Source organism: Echinops telfairi, unplaced genomic scaffold (genome assembly GCF_000313985.2).
Source record: "Echinops telfairi isolate 266 unplaced genomic scaffold, ASM31398v2 ScPeMD7_53;HRSCAF=182, whole genome shotgun sequence".
Lineage (NCBI taxonomy): Eukaryota > Metazoa > Chordata > Mammalia > Afrosoricida > Tenrecidae > Echinops > Echinops telfairi.
In genome coordinates this window covers 8,261,503-8,277,402 of record NW_022103951.1, presented here as the reverse complement: position 1 = coordinate 8,277,402, position 15,900 = coordinate 8,261,503, and the positions used below count along the sequence as shown (strand labels likewise).

Genomic DNA, 15,900 nt, shown 5'->3' with positions numbered 1-15,900 from the left:
GAATGATGAGGGCAACAAATGTGCATATGTGCTTGACACAATGGATGTATGTATGGATTGTTATGAGAATTGTATGAGCCCCCACTAAAATAATTAAAAAAAAACCTCTAGGGGAATCCTATTATAAGGATCTACATATAACCTCCTCTCCGGGGGACGGACAACAGAAAAGTGGATGAAGGGAGACGTTGGACAGTGTAAGACATGACAAAATAATAATAATTTATAAATTATCAAGGGTTCATGAGGGAGGGGGAGCGGGAATGGAGGGGGAAAATTAGCTGATACCAAGGGCTTAAGCAGAGAGCAAATATTTTGAGAATGATGAGGGCAACGAATGTAAAAACTGTGCTGGACACAATTGATGTATGTATGGATTGTAATAAGAGTTGTATGAGCCCCCAATAAAATGATTTTTTTAAAAGAATAGCTTCTTGAAGCACCATGACAAGGGAAAAAAGGCCAAAGAAAAGGTGTGTATTTGTAGGGGAGGACTTTCGGGGTTCACACTGTAGTTCTTCTCTCCCTCAGGTATGATCAAAGGACACACGTTTTCTCTGGAAGAATCCAGTCCCAAACCACAAAATAGTATGTCATTTGGCTAAACACACTGATGGACATTAATAATTCAACATAGAATACCAGATGCTACTGAGTAAAACTAGGGGGGGGAAGTTCATTTTCTTAATAGGGGCTTGCAAATCTATAAATGCACACTTCCCTTGCCTCTAAGAAAGGTGCTACTTAAGACTGACTGATCATTGGTCAAACCTCCAGCCTGGGTGTCTCAACCTTTTTGTACACATACTCTCAGTAGCAAGGGTGGGATGAGGCACTGAAGACTCTTATCTGAAGGGTTCACTTGAAATCTCATGTCCTGTGGGTACTGCAGTATATAACATAATACATTCCTGTATTTCTTCAAGCAAAATGTAGGAGGCTGAATGAGGTGTATCCTATATTCCCAACCTCCAGATAGAGAGTGATGGAATTACAAGTAGCATCTATACATTGACTGTACCTTTCCTTAAAGAGATGTTGGATTTGTCAACAGAAGGTGTTTAGAGTATTTTCTTGGCCAGGACTGTTAAATCCTTCGATCAGGTTTTTGTTACAGTCATCCAGGCTGAGATTCTCACTGGATCTCTTGGAGAATGCAGGGGGCCCAGTGAAATCTAAGAGATCTTGAAGTGCTCGGGCATGACCAGTTCCATTTTGGTCTAGGGATCCCCCAGGAATCATCTCACTCACTGGTGAAAATTCTGGGATGGAGATGAGCTCTTCTTTTGAAACAGGGCTAGAAGAGAAGAAAGAGAAAAAGAGGGAAAGGGTATAAGCGCTTAAGCATAATATTTTGAGCCACTGAGACTGGATGAACCCCTGGAACTATTGACCTGGGACAATCTTTGAACCCTAAATAAAAAGTATTTTCAGAAGTCTTCTTTAAACCAAATAATAGTTTAGCTTAATTAGTTAAAAAAAAAAAAAGGTCTACCTTGATGGTACAACCACTATGGAAAATGGTAAGGTAGTAGGATGCTTCCTAAAAAAATATAGAAATAGAAATGATTTATCGTCCAGCATATGATCCAGCAATCCCATTCTAGGTACATATCCTAGAGAAACAGAAACAGTGATATGAATAGAAATACCATACACCCATGTTCATTGCAGCATTGACAACCTAAATGTCTGTCAACAGAAGAATGGATAAATAAACGGTAGTACCTACATACAATGGAATGCTACATATAAAAAATAATTTTAAGTCTGTGAAACATAACATGGATGAATCTGGAAGGACATTATGCTGAATGAAATATGTCATTGTATGATATAACTTTTATGAAAAGTCAAGAAAAGGTTTATTTACAGAAAGCAATAACTGTGGTAGGTTTTTTTGGGTGCCAACATGGCTCCCATAGAAACAAGTGGACAGAGTTTAGCCCGTCAATCAGGCCACAGCTTGATCGGAGGGTAACTGAGATAAATGGCGCACCACTTTCTCTCTCTGCTTCACCTTCCTGTTGGTAAGCCACATGGCTGACACTTGCCAGAGCCTTGTGATACTTCCACCACCAATGGACCCACAAGACTCTGCACCCACCGGCCTGTGATCTGCTTGCATCCACCATCATTGCATGTACCTCCGAGAGTCTGAAGAGGGATTTATGGACTAGTGTTGGACTTAATAACTTGATTTTGACTGGGCTGGGATATTATCTTGATAACCAAATACTGCTTCATATAAAGTGCTTTCTTATACATGTATGAGTGTTATTGGATTTGTTCATCTTGTCAATGCAGCCTAACACAATTACCAAGAATGGGAGGGAGAGAGAGAGAGAATCATTTACTACACACAACACTATTACTTACTACACAATCACTTACTACAGGGGTTGGCATTTTTGAGATGGAAGAGCCAATCCTGTCCCTCATAATTTAAACATTATTTGAGCCATAAACATATTTTTATAAATAAGGAAACATTGTAAATATTATAAGTGAAATTATGATAGTTTTATTTCATTTCAATTTTCCTTCAGAGTCACATGTATGTGCTGAAAAAGCCGCAAATGGCTCATGAGCCGCAGTTTGCTGATCCCTGACTTACTGGATAGTAACCTACTGCCATCAAGTGGATTCCAACTCACAGCAACCCAAATAGGGGTTCCAAGGGTATGAATCCGTACAGGAATAGATAGCATCAACATTCTTCTGAGGAGAGGCTGGTACTATCAAGTAAGCAATTCAACCCACAGCTTACATAACAGCACCACCAGGACTCACTAGATAGGAGGCATGTGCTTATTCAGGATAAGGGAAAGACAATACACAATGGGGAGAAAATCAATACAATGTGACCAAGGTAAATGATGACACTGAGGGGTATGAAAGAATAAAGGACAGCTACAGAAAATGCTATAAAACTGTCAACAATTCTATAATAGTATAACAACTGAAAATCTGTGTGTGGTTACATAGGTATATATACGAGGGGGTACCCAAAACAAACAAACAAACTCTCTCTATATATATATATGTGTGTGTGTGTGTGTGTGTGTGTGTGTATGTTTTATGTGAGGGGGATAGTGCATTTGGAGTTCATTCCATCAGCTTAGAATGTTAATCATGCTTCTCTTTAGAGGTTCTGAAAAGATTGCATAACAGCGTGGGACAAAAAATACCTGATTTGTGGCAGATGGGAGACTGTTTTTTTCCACCACTACAATCCACCTGCTCACATAGCCAACTCAAGTGCACCAGTTTTTGGCAAAAAAAAGCATGCCTCTCTTGCCCCATGCACCTGACTCACCTGACCTTACTCCATGCAACTTCTTTTTGTTTCAATGAATGAAGAGGGGCATGAAAGGACAGTGATTTGACAATGTAGGAGGGGTGAAAAAAAATAAAGGAGGTGCGCCATCCAAACAGATGAATTTGAAAAAGGTTTCCAAGAATGGAATCACAGACTTGAAAATTGAATTAAGTATAATGGAGAGTACTTTGAAGGTGATAGCGTTGTTAAGTACATAGCTTTGGGGGGAAATTCAGTTTGGGGGGTCACCCCCTCGTATATGCTATATAAATATGGAAGGGTATATGGTAGTACATGTATGTGCACATATAGTTGTGTGTGTTTGTATTTTGCACATATGTTCTGATATAACAGATAAGACAGAGGACACAGTTGTGGAAACATCTTTGAAATACCCAAACACCTTATGGAACTGAGTTGCGAGCTTGAGGGCTAAAGAGCACAGTCTCAGGGGACATCTACGTGAATTGGCATATCAGAGTTCAGAAAAGTATTCTAGTTTGATGAGTAGCATCTCGGGTCTCAAAAGCTTGCAAGAGGCATACGGGAGTGGCATGCCCTCTGAGCATTTATTAGCATCCCTGAACTTTGTAACAAGTACAGGCTGAAAAACTTCATACTGAGCATTTCTCACCTGCATTGTATGAAACCTGGTCACTTTCTTAGTAAATTCTTTAATTATAAATATTGTCTGTGAGTTCTATGTGGCCACTGCAATGAATTACCGAACACAGTAACTGAAAAAGTAGAGAATGTTGTGTGTGACAGAACAAAAGTACTTCTAGAACCTTTACAATGGAAAATAAAATAACAAACATTTAAACCTGAAGGTAAATGGAGGAAGGGTGAAGGGGGTCTCAACCACCCCATGCTGCCTTCCTAGTAGTGAGGCCTTGGGCAAATGGCTTCTCTTTCTAGGCCTGGGTGTCCTCCCCTGTGAAAGGGGAAGAATCTTCTTTGCTCCTAACAGTTCCTGTGCATGGGCACTGAGTCAGTGCTCAGTTTAGGTTATGAACCCTTATAAGCAACAGCCTCCACCAACCAGTCACCGACAAACTGAGGCTCACTTTCTCACTCACTGCTTCCTCTCTCAAGTGAGAATGCCAACCCACCTTGACTTATTCTGCTCCTGCCCAGGTGACCTGACTTTCTCTCTCTCCCTTCTTTCTAGAGATAGGAAGGTGTTTCACCCCTGTGACTCCCAAGCTTAGTAAGAGGAAGAGTGGCTGGGACTTGAGGTCTTACCACCAAGAGTCACTCTTCACAGCCAACGTAAAGCTGTGGCCAGGTTTTTCAGGTGAATTACGAGGCGCATCTGACATGCCCCTTAAATCAGTCAAGGACCGGCAGTTGCCCTAACAGTATTTACTATGTCTGGAATTTAGGTACAATGCCTCATGTGCAGAACCCACTCCCACCAATCTCCACCTTTCCCCGCCTCCCTTCCTCAGGGTTTAACAGCTGCTCCAAACATGGGAAGAGCTAGTACAAGCGCAGGTGCTGGCCCTAGGACACTGCTCTAGAAGCAGAGGTGGCAATAGGAAGAACTCAGGCCACACACAAAGTCTTCACTTTCTGGAATCCTGGTCAGTGCCCTGTCTTGTACTTCAAACCAAAAGACAATAAAGAATAAATAAAGCAGGCTTCCATGGGGGTGGAGGGGAGGGAATTCTATATTAACCTTTCAGATGCCTCGGTTGTCTTTTGCAGGGGGAGAGTGGCATCAGTTAGAGGAAACCTACCAGGATGGGTGGTGTGGGGAGGCAAGAGCTGCAGGCTTGCTATCAATCTATGTAGGATTTGCTCTTACTGGGTTTCAAGGGCCTATTGGACTCTGGGTCTTCACATATGGCTCAAGTCTGTGGCAAGATGAGGAGGAATACTTACAATCAGTGTCCCACAGGACAGAGCCCCTAGATCAAGCTGGGAACTCCTGCCAAGGAGGAAGGGAGAAGCTCTGGCAGGCTAGACCACAGGCTGAGCATTTACACAATACGATAATTCCTGCCTGACTTTCAGACCTCCCATACTCCACGGCGCTGCCCAGGGAGGTCAATGCCCAAGCCTCTACCCTAATGCCATGCTGAGTTCTCATTTTGTATGGGATTAATTTCCCAGTTGATCTCAAACATAAACATGGTACCAATTAAAGGATGTCTTATGTTTTCAGGATCTGAAAGTAAATGAGTGCCTTTTTCAAGCTTCCATTTACACGTTTCTTGACATGTGAGACCCTGGACAGCGTACAGTTCATGGATGCCTCCCAAGAGCCCCTTTGTCTAGGGTTGTATCATCCTCCAGTTCCTGAGAGAGGTGGCTGATAAGGGCTCTCAGATGCTACCCTTTCTCTGGAGAACTGCCTTTGACTGTTTGGGAGCCCCCAGGCCCATGCAGTCCCCACTCTGGGTAGCCCACAGTCGACACCTGACAGATATAATGGTAGGAAGGCCACCTCCCTTATCCCAAAGGGATAAATTCTCTGGGAGACACTCATCCCCCAGAGCCCATAGGAAAAGCTAAGGCCACATCCTTGCTTAGCACCTTTTCCTACCCCATCTTGCTTTCCTACCCACCTTTCTCCTGAGAGCTTTCCTCCAATAAATCCCTGTCCTCCACTCTGCTTCTAGGGAACTTGGCCCAAAACACTCCCATTGTATAACAAGAGGCTAACTTGTAACATCAACCAAACCTACATTATATGATCTGACTGTGTAAAAAATGAAGAAACCACCTACAATAGTGGAGGTGTTGGAGGAAGAAATGAAAGGTTAATGTAAAAGAACTGGACATACCTCACATCCATAGACTGAACTTCTTCAGTGGAATCATACAGACTGCTTGATTTCCCATCAAGGGTATCTAAATGAATAAGTCCTGGAACTGGTTTAAGCCCATTAGCGAAAACGTCCCGAGGAAAAGTTTCTGGGGCAGCTCGCCCTACACCATTCACTTCCTGGCAGGCATTCAATCCATTGATTTCTAGTTGAGAACACAAAGTCATCATGTGACTTATTTAAGGTTCCAAACAAACAAAAATGACAGATATTCATAAAAGTAATCCTTTGCTTCACATTTTTTACTAAAAAGTCCAGAAATAATTCCACATAATCCCCTACACAAGGAGCCCTGATGTCAAACCCAGAAACCACTCTGAGGATGGAAGATAAGGCTGTACAGATTTACGGTCTTAGAAACCCTAAGGAGCAGAGCTACTCTTCTTATAGGATGACTATGAGTTGGAACCACCTTGCTGGCAGTGGGTTAGAATGGGTTTGGAATCCCCTACACACAGAGGGGAGAAGACAAATGACATTACCAGTGTCTGTGCAGGGCTGGTGACACACTCAAGGAGTTTCATGTCATACATAGCCCAGCTTCCTGGGATCTGGGTAGCATTGTCTTGAGCCACAAGAAAAAGGAAAAATGTGAAGAGAGACTCTGAGCTGGTGATGTCTTTTCTGACTTTGACTGCTATGGAAGATGCAACCCTAAGATGTTTTAATAAAAGGTTTAATAGAATATTCCAGAAGAGGAGACAGGAAAAGCCTCCATAGAAGAGCAAACCTGCTCCACAAGTAAGCTCCTTGAAAAGCATCATAAGGCACACAGCTGGATTCTTGTGCTGGAGAAACTGACAAGCCTGAAGCCTACGGTACTCAAAATGAATGGGACATACCCAATGCTGCTGACAGGCCCCCTCAGGGGCAGGGGACTGGACTGCCCATGCCCTTTCTAGTAACTCTTAAAACCACAGGCAGGTCCCTCTGCAGGAAGCCTGAAGTGAGCTCTCCCTTGCCGAAAGGGCGCACCAGACAACCAGACCTCCACTCACCAATTTTGTTGGGGACAACTGGTTTTGCCTTATTTTCCACACACACAACAGGTGGACTCCCCACTTTAGGCTCGTCTTTCTGAAAACAAATACAGGGGGGAAGAAAAGAGAGAAGTCTGACTGTATAGCAAGAGAGTTTTTTTTTCAAACCATTTTATTAAGGTATGATCCAGATATCATATCATTCAATAGTTCAGCTATATCACACAGTATTATGCACTCGCTACCACAATCAGTTTCAAAACATTTTCTTCCTTCTTGCACTCCTTGTTATCAGCTTCTCATTACCACTCAAACCCCCACCTCCCCTGCAAATACTCAATCTAGTTATTATCTCAATAGATTCACCCACCCTGGGTTTCATATACCGAAAAACATAGAAAAACACATAATAATCAAGAAGGCTATAAAATACAACAGAAATAAATTCCAGTTTGAAGAGAAAAAAACTCCAAATACAGAAGGTATTGGAATCTTGCTGGGTCATTTACATGTTCATTCTGTGAAGTTTCTAAGCTTATTACAAATTAGGTATGTTTCTCTTATTATTATATCACCATCCTTTTTTTTCATTCATGGGCTATCATGCTTTTGAGAAGCTTAGATGGTCCAACAGATGATTATGCAATTGGTTACTAACCAAAAGGTTGTTGGTTCAAACTTCCCAAGTGATTTCATGGGAGAAAGTCCTGACAAGCTGCTCTTAGAAAGATTCCAACCTAGAAAACCGTGTGGGGCAGTTCTACTTTGAGTTACGGTGTCACTGTGATAAGAAATCAACTCACTGGCACCTAATAACCACAATATTGTGCCATTCCCAGCAGCTCATCACCCCAGTTCATGGAAGAAATATTTTAGCTATAAAAAGTTACCACCACTCTATTTCTTTTAAGGCACCTAAAAAAACCGATTTTCATTGAACAGATTCTGACGGAAGGTAGATCATGTGTGTCATAGAAAGAAGTATGCTCTGTTGGGTTTTCAATGGCTGAAATTTTGGGAAGCACATCGCCAGGACTTTCTTCTGAGGTTTACTTGGGTGGACTTGAACCTTCAGACTGTTGATTAGCAGTTGAGTGAATTAACCCTTTGCACCATCCAAGGACTCCTTGAGGGACCTATACCTTCCTCAGTCTAGCCAGGGAAAGAGTAGAAAGAATCATTTTTGTCCAGTTAATCCTCTCTAATACCTATTCTTTCTTAGAATGTATTCTCCCATTCTTTATCCCTAGTACATGAACTATTAAAAGGGTACCCTGAATTTCCCACCTTCACTTCTACCTTCACTTCTGGAGACACATCACTCTTCCTTGTTCTCTTCATGATTTCATCTATTCTCTAAAACCCAAGAAGAATAAAATAGGAATCAATAAGATTCAAACCATACAAAAGTAATAGTCTATAAGCAGTTGCATATTTCTCAGAAAACTGGTACAAGATCAATGTCAGTACAAGATCATCAGTATAAAAAGGGTTTCCACATGGCACACTTCCTACTCTGTGAACAAGATCAAATGCTCGACAAGTTGATCAGTATGTATATAGAACTATATCCTGTCTCTTTCCTTAGGTTACCTCTAATTCACGAGATCACCATGTGGGACTCAAGAGGACTGCATTACAGAAAGTGGGAGTGAAAAGGGTCAGGAGAAAAGACCCAGAATGATCTCCCAGCTCCTAAGCCTATAAAAATACAAAAGCCCAGGCTGGTCCTAGGGCACCCTTATATGGACCTTTAAAGTCAGCCTCCAGAACCCAACTCTATCCATGATTATATTAAATACAAATGGAATAAGCACTCTAATTTAAATACAAAGACTACTAAACTGGATGTTTAAAAAAAGAGGACTATATGCTGTTTACAAAAGGCACGCTCATAAGGACACAGATAGGTTAAAAGTAAAAGAATGAGAAAATATTTACCATTGAAATAAAGCTGATAAAGTGGACTTTAAAACAATATTACCAGAGCTATAGAACAGTTCATAATGATAAAGTCAATTCACCATGAAAATATAACATCTGAAATATATATTCACCAAACAGGTTTTCAAACATGTAAAGTAAAAATGGACAGAAAAGGAGAATTAGACAAAGTTATAAAGGTGTAGCTTTTTATACTCCTTTGTCAGCAGTAGCATAAAATGACATAATAAAGACGTACAAGATTTGAACAATACTAACAATAAAAAATTTAATTGACAGCAGTAAGTACACTTTATCAACAACTACAAAATAGAACTGGAGGAGCCAAACCCAATCCAGGGATACATACGGCAGCCAACCAAATAGGAGGGGGAAAGAAAGGGGAAAAATGAAGACATGGGTAGGAGGTGAGCAGGACACTAACCCACCCAAGGGGAGGGTATTTTTTCTATCTCCACAGGAGAGGGAGAGAGAGACCAGGCTTCAACCTGATGCACCAAGACGGGAATACCAGCATGTACCAGGGAACCAATAGAGAGGTCTGCAGGGCCGGCCCCAATACCAACTATGTGGACACCCCCCCACCCAAGAAGAGTGTATTTCAGAGGATAACACTGAAGCTACAGCTTGGGGAGAGGGGCACATCTGATTAGAGCACACAGGAGAAACAAAGAGGGAAGGAGAGAGAAAAGTAACACATCCTGGCCCACCAAGCCCCAAGGACGATATTCCTGCTCAGAGCTGACAATGTACAGAGAGGACCATAGGGCTGGCCCCAGTAGGAGAAACGATGTCCCTCGCTGAACTATAGCACTATGGGGGACAACACTGGAGACACAGTGCAGGAATTGTGCCCAATTTGACCCCATCACACTGGGGTGAAACACTAAGGGTATGCAACACGGCAGCAAGGGGAACAAAATGATGAAATCCCCAGGGAATACCAAAAGTAGACTTTGGAGACAGGGTGTGGCACCCCATCAGACTCGACTGGAAAACATAAAGACCAACAAACAGACCTTGAACTATTTATAAGCTTTTCCTTTTTTGTCTGTGGCTTTCTTTTTGTTGTTGTTATTGGGTTTTTTTTAAATCATTTTATTGGGGGCTCGTACAACTCTTATCACATCAATTGAATCAGGCATGTTTGTAACATATGATGCCCTCATTCTCTTCTAGACATTTACTTTCCATTGAGCCCTCGGTACCAGCTCTTTTTTTCCCTCCTTCCCCTACCCTCATAAACCCCTGGTTATTTTGCTTGGCACTGCCTGGTTTTTGCATTTATTAATGTCTTTGCATGTTTATCAGGATAAACAATTTGAAGATGAAAAGAACCGGATCAATGGTTCCAGGGGGATATGGGAGAAAAGGAGGTGGGAAAAAGGAAGTGGGGGGAACAACCCAGGGACAAAAGAACAACAAGTGAACTAAAATCAATAGAGAGAAGGGCATAGGATGCCTAGTGGGGCTGAATCAAGGGCAATGCAGCAGCGAAGAATTACTAAATCCAAATGAAGGCAGAACATGATGGTGAGACAAGAGGAAAGTAAAAGGAAATAGAGGAAAGAACCAGGAGCCAAAGGACATTTATAAAGGTCTAAATACAGGCATCTACATATGGAAACATATTTATATATAATGAAAGGGGAATAGATCTTGAAAGGGGAATATATCTATGTACTTATATCTATATGTTAAAAATTAAGGTTGAAGATGGACATTGGGCCTCTACTCAAGTACTCCCTCAATGAAAGAACACTTTGTTCTAGTAATCTAGCATTCTGTGACGCCCACCTTCCCAACACGATCGCTGAAGACAAAATGGGTGCATAAGCAAATGTGGTGAAGAAAGCTGATGGTGCCTGGCTATCAAAAGGTATAGTGTCTGGAGTCTTAAAGCCTTGAAGATAAACAAGCGGCCATCTAGCTGAAAAGCACCCAATCCCACATGGAAGAAGCACACCAGCCTGTGTGATCATGAGGTATTGATAGGATCAGGTATCAGGCATCTAAGACCCAAAACAAAATCATACGCAATGTGAATTGGTGTGTGTGGGGGGCGTGGAGTGGAGACCCAAAGCCCATCTGTAGACAATTGGACATCCCCTCACAGAAGGGTCACAAGGAAGAGATGAGCCAGTTAGGGTGCAGTATAGCACAAATGAAACACACAACTTTCCTTCAGAACATGCACAGTGCTACAGATAGGAGCAGCAGCAACACAAGGAATCCAGGATAGATAAACCCCTCAGGGCCAACAATGAGAACAGAGATACCAGGAGAATTAGGGGAAGATGGGGGGAGAAACTGGGATTTGATCACAAGAATTAACATATAACCCCCTCCCAGGGGGATAAACAACAGAAAAGTTGGTGAAGGGCAATAGAGGATGATGTAAGATATGAAAATAATAATCAATAACTTATCAAGGGTTCATGAGGGAGGGAGGGCGGGGAAGCGAGGGGGGAAAATGAGGAGCTGATATCATGGACTCAAGTAGAAATAAAATGCTTTGAAAATGATGATGGCAGCATATGTGCAAATGTACTTGGCACAATGGATTGTGATAAGAGATGTAAGAACCCTCAATAAAAGTATTTAATTAAAAAAATAGAACTGGAGTCCTAATTTGTTCCTCCCAAAGTCCTCCAGATCCCTGAACCCTTCAAAAAATGGTTTTACTGAGACACAGCATACAATTCAATAGTTCGGTCATATTAAGAAGGATTATATATTCATCATAACAATCAACTTTGGAACATTTTCTTCCTTCTTGTACCCTTTGCTATTGACTCTCTATTTCCCCCCACCCTCCTCCTCCATGCTCCTAGGTGATTATTAATCCTATTGCTGTCTTCATAGACCACTCATCCTGCTCAGCTCTCACCTTCTTCCTTTCCAGTCGCTCCTGCTCAATCTGCAGCATGATCTGTTCTCTTTCTAGACGCATTTGCTTAGCAGCTTCTTGGGCCTTTGCTTCTGCTGCTTCTTTCTAACAGAAACAGACAAATGAAGGCATCAGCTTTATTTAACTCAGAAAACATTGTTCAACTCATCGCCTTCCCCAAAGCGGGGTACTATTCCAATATTCAATGTAGAGTTACACAAGCTTCTCAATAATGGTGTAGTAAGTTGTGCGTTAGGCTGTTAACCGTAAGGTCAATGGTTCAAACCCACCAGCCACCACTCAAGAGAAAGGTGAAGCTTTCTGCTTCCATAAAGATTTACAGCCTCAGAAACCCACAGGGGCAGTTCTACACAGGGTCAGAACTGACTCGATAGGAGTGAGTTTGGTTTTTTAGTTTTCTCAATATTGAAACAGACCAGTTGATGCTTATCCAATATATTCTTTAAAAAAATAGTTGGCATATACTTCATGTATCATAATCATTGAATTATACTAAAAAGAGTTGTGCAATCATCACCAAAATCAATTTCAGTACATTTTTTCTTGTTCTCATTGTTTCTTTGCTCCCTGTTCCATCCCGCCCCCAATTATCCCCTACCATGCTCCTAGGTAATTATTAATCTAGTTACTGTCTCTATAGATTTACCTTTCCTAGATTTAATATACAGAAAATCATACAAAACACAAACAGGAAGCAACAAACAAACAAAAAACAGCAAAAAAAATGACTAGACAAAATATAGAAAAATCTCAATCAAAAGGAAAGCAGAAATATTAAAATGTGAAACAATTTTAAAATAGGTAAAAAAGGAGATCAAATGATAATGTATTACATTTCAACCTAACTGCATCTGCCACAATCGACTTTACAATGCTTTCTATCTGACAGCAAGGCTATTTCATCCCTGGACTATATTCAGAGGGGATACACTGGAGGCTTAATCCATGTGGAGACCCTCCAAGTGGATTTTGGGCTTCCACTGTCATCCATACCTTTCTGTAAACCTGGTATTCACAATTTAAACTTTGACATAATTTCCTATTCAATATATATTTGTTTCATAGTACAAGTTACCTACAGATAGCAACCAAGGTCTTCCTAATCTGAAGCCAGTCTCTGGCCTTGGAATGTGCATGTGGTGGAACATTTCAGGAAGTTAACTACCCCAGGAGTGACCCTCCACAATGAGGAGCTGGTACTGGTGAATAAATACCCCAATTTCCTCATCCTTCAGAAGGTCGATTCTAAGGCATGTTCCAGTTGTTCTGAGGCTCTACAGTGGCACGCAGTAACCCGTGCATCAGTGTATTGACTTTCCTCTCACTTTCAACCAGCTGTCTGGGATTCCCTTCCAATAGGCAATTTATAACCAAGTTCTGCCCCAGAGTCTGTCTTTGGGGACACCAAAGCTAATGCAAAGCAAACATTACCACCTTCACTTCTGTTCCCTAAAGTAACTTGTATTTCCTAACCAGCCTGTACTGCTTTTAAAAGTTTCAATATTATGAGTCATTCAAATTTACATAAATTTACCTGATATTAATTAGCCCTTAAAACACAAGGAAGGTCTGTCTACAGACTCATACTGCACCTGCTTCTCAATCATGACTTTTTCTTGCTTCTCTCTCTCTTGCTTTTCCTTTTCTTGATTTTCTTTCAATAACAGCTCCTCCTCAGCCTTCTTCCTCGTTGCCTCTTCTGCCTTTCTTTTCTCTTCCTCAGCCTGCCGTTTCCTTTCTTCTTCACGTTTACGGGCTGCTTCTTCTAGACGAAGCCTTTCTTCTTCTGCCTTTCTTTCCAGTTCCTCTTTCTCCAGCCTTTGGAGGACATGATTGTTGTTAGAAGACATGCTCAAAAGGCAAACTACCAAAGAGCTTCTGTGTGCCAATAGCATCATGTGAACAAACCCCCACACACACTGGGATGAGAGTCCACAGACTAATGCAACTTAATCTCGAGTTTGTGTATTTACCAAAAAGAAGAAGAAAGGTTAAAAAGGGTTGGTTTTATAGTCTATTAAACAAAGATGTTCGCCCAATCAATCTACAAATGACCAAAATTAGATAGGAAGCCAATCTCGACGATCTTAAAGATAGTTATTTAAAAAAACAAAGTAGAATATTTAAAATTCAAAAGCAATGACCCTGAGCTCAAAAAATTCCCATGGGTTCTAATTGGTATGTGACTTCTGAAGCAACAAAGGTAAGAAAATGCTGAACAGAAACTTTTAATTTAATATAGAAACTAAATGAAAAAATATCCACTGTTCCATTCATTTGATGAATTTTTAACAATGTGGACGTTTCACAATGTAATGACAAAGAGCTATAAAGGAGGAAATGCTGTAATGTCTCAGGGCTTTTGAGACATTTCTAATAGTCTTCCTTTTCATGTGCATAACTCTTTCTTCTTCATCTATAGAAAGTGGAGAGTCACACTTACCTTGCAGAGTGGTACTGCCAACATGACATATGCATTCTGACTGTGCCACTTGCTGTGTAATCTTTGGAAAGTTCCTCAGCCTTTCTGATGGTAATTTTAAAAAGGAGAATAGCTATACAACTTTATTGAGCATTAAGTGAGATAATCCATTGGAAGGACTTAACCCAATGCCTGACCTGAGGACTATCTAAAATGACAGTTTGCAGTATAATTTAAAGTGACTCCTAACCTCACCCCCCACATCTTTTTAAGTGCATCTACAAATCTGTCTTGGAAGAAGGACGGCAAGAATGCTCTTCAGAAATAAGGATGGCAGGACTCTGTCTCGTGTACTTTTGGACATGTTATCAGGGGGATCCAGTCTCTGGAGAAGGACACTGCGCTTGGTGAAGTGGTCAGTGAAAAAGAAGAAACTCACCTTGCAACAATGGGATAAGCCCTAGGCAAGATTGGGAGGATGGCACAGGACCAGACAGTGTTTCATTTGATTGTACTCAGGGTCTCAGTGAGTTGTACCCAACTTTATGGTACCTAACAATAACAGAAATTTGGTTTTTCAAAAAATCACCTTTTTATATGTATGGAAACGTGTCACTGACTTGCTGGGGTGCTGTTATATTGTTCTAAAAAGGTCAAGGCTTAAAAGGAGACCCTTCCATCCTAATTGTGAAGGTTAATAGCTATGAAATATTTTATCAAGGGCTCATGAGGGAGGGGGGAGGGGGGAGGAGGACCTAATGCTGGGGGCTTAAGTGGAGAGGAAATGTTTTGAGAATGATGAGGGAAATGAATGTACAAATGCGCTTTACACAACTGACGTATGCATGGATTGTAATAAGAGTTGTATGAGCCCCAGATAAAATGATTAAATTTAAAAAAAGAAATATTTTAAAAGAAAAAACTACCAAAAATTGTTAACACCAGAGAGTCCAACAGTATGTTGATCATGTCTTCTGCATTAGCAGAGGGTACAGAGGGTACAGTGCTGGAAAGCAATGCTGAAATTGCTTTAAAATGTTCTGGAGATCATGATAGTGGAGGGGGGAAGGAAGCTTTTAGGAACTAGAGGAAAGTTGTATGCTTCATCGTTGCTATACTGCACCCTGACTGGCTCGTCTCCTCCCCGAGACCCTTCTGTAAGGGGATGTCCAGTTGCCCACAGATGGCCTTTGGGTCTCTACTCTACACTCCCCCTCATTCACAATGATATGATTTTTTGTTCTTTGATGTCTGATACCTGATCCCATTAACACTTCGTGATCACACAGGCTGGTGTGCTTCTTCCATGTGGGCTTCGTTGCTTCTCAGCTAGACCAATTCTACCTTACAAATCTGGCTAGACCAGAGGATGTACACTGCTACAGATAAGAACTGGAAACACAGGGAATCCAGGACAGATAAACCCCTCAGGACCAATAATGAGAGTGGCGATACCAGGACGGTAAGGGGAAGGTGGGGTAGAAAGG

General features: G+C 41.4%; 1 protein-coding gene across 3 annotated transcripts in view; it reads right to left on the bottom strand.

Moving 5' to 3' along the window:
- The window catches only part of MAP7D2 (MAP7 domain containing 2), a 133,466-nt gene that overhangs the window by 7,336 nt on the left and 110,230 nt on the right, over positions 1–15,900 (bottom strand). For 2 of the 3 annotated variants that reach the window (XM_045290773.1, XM_045290775.1), the window contains 6 exons: positions 13,584–13,809; positions 11,971–12,075; positions 8,424–8,492; positions 7,155–7,233; positions 6,115–6,301; positions 1,022–1,297 (listed from right to left, as the gene is read on the bottom strand). In XM_045290773.1, the coding sequence (XP_045146708.1) occupies positions 1,048–1,297; positions 6,115–6,301; positions 7,155–7,233; positions 8,424–8,492; positions 11,971–12,075; positions 13,584–13,809 (916 nt within the window). In that variant the 3' untranslated portion in view covers positions 1,022–1,047. The remainder of the gene's footprint in view (positions 1–1,021; positions 1,298–6,114; positions 6,302–7,154; positions 7,234–8,423; positions 8,493–11,970; positions 12,076–13,583; positions 13,810–15,900) is intronic. The other variant, XM_045290774.1, reaches the window with a different exon arrangement.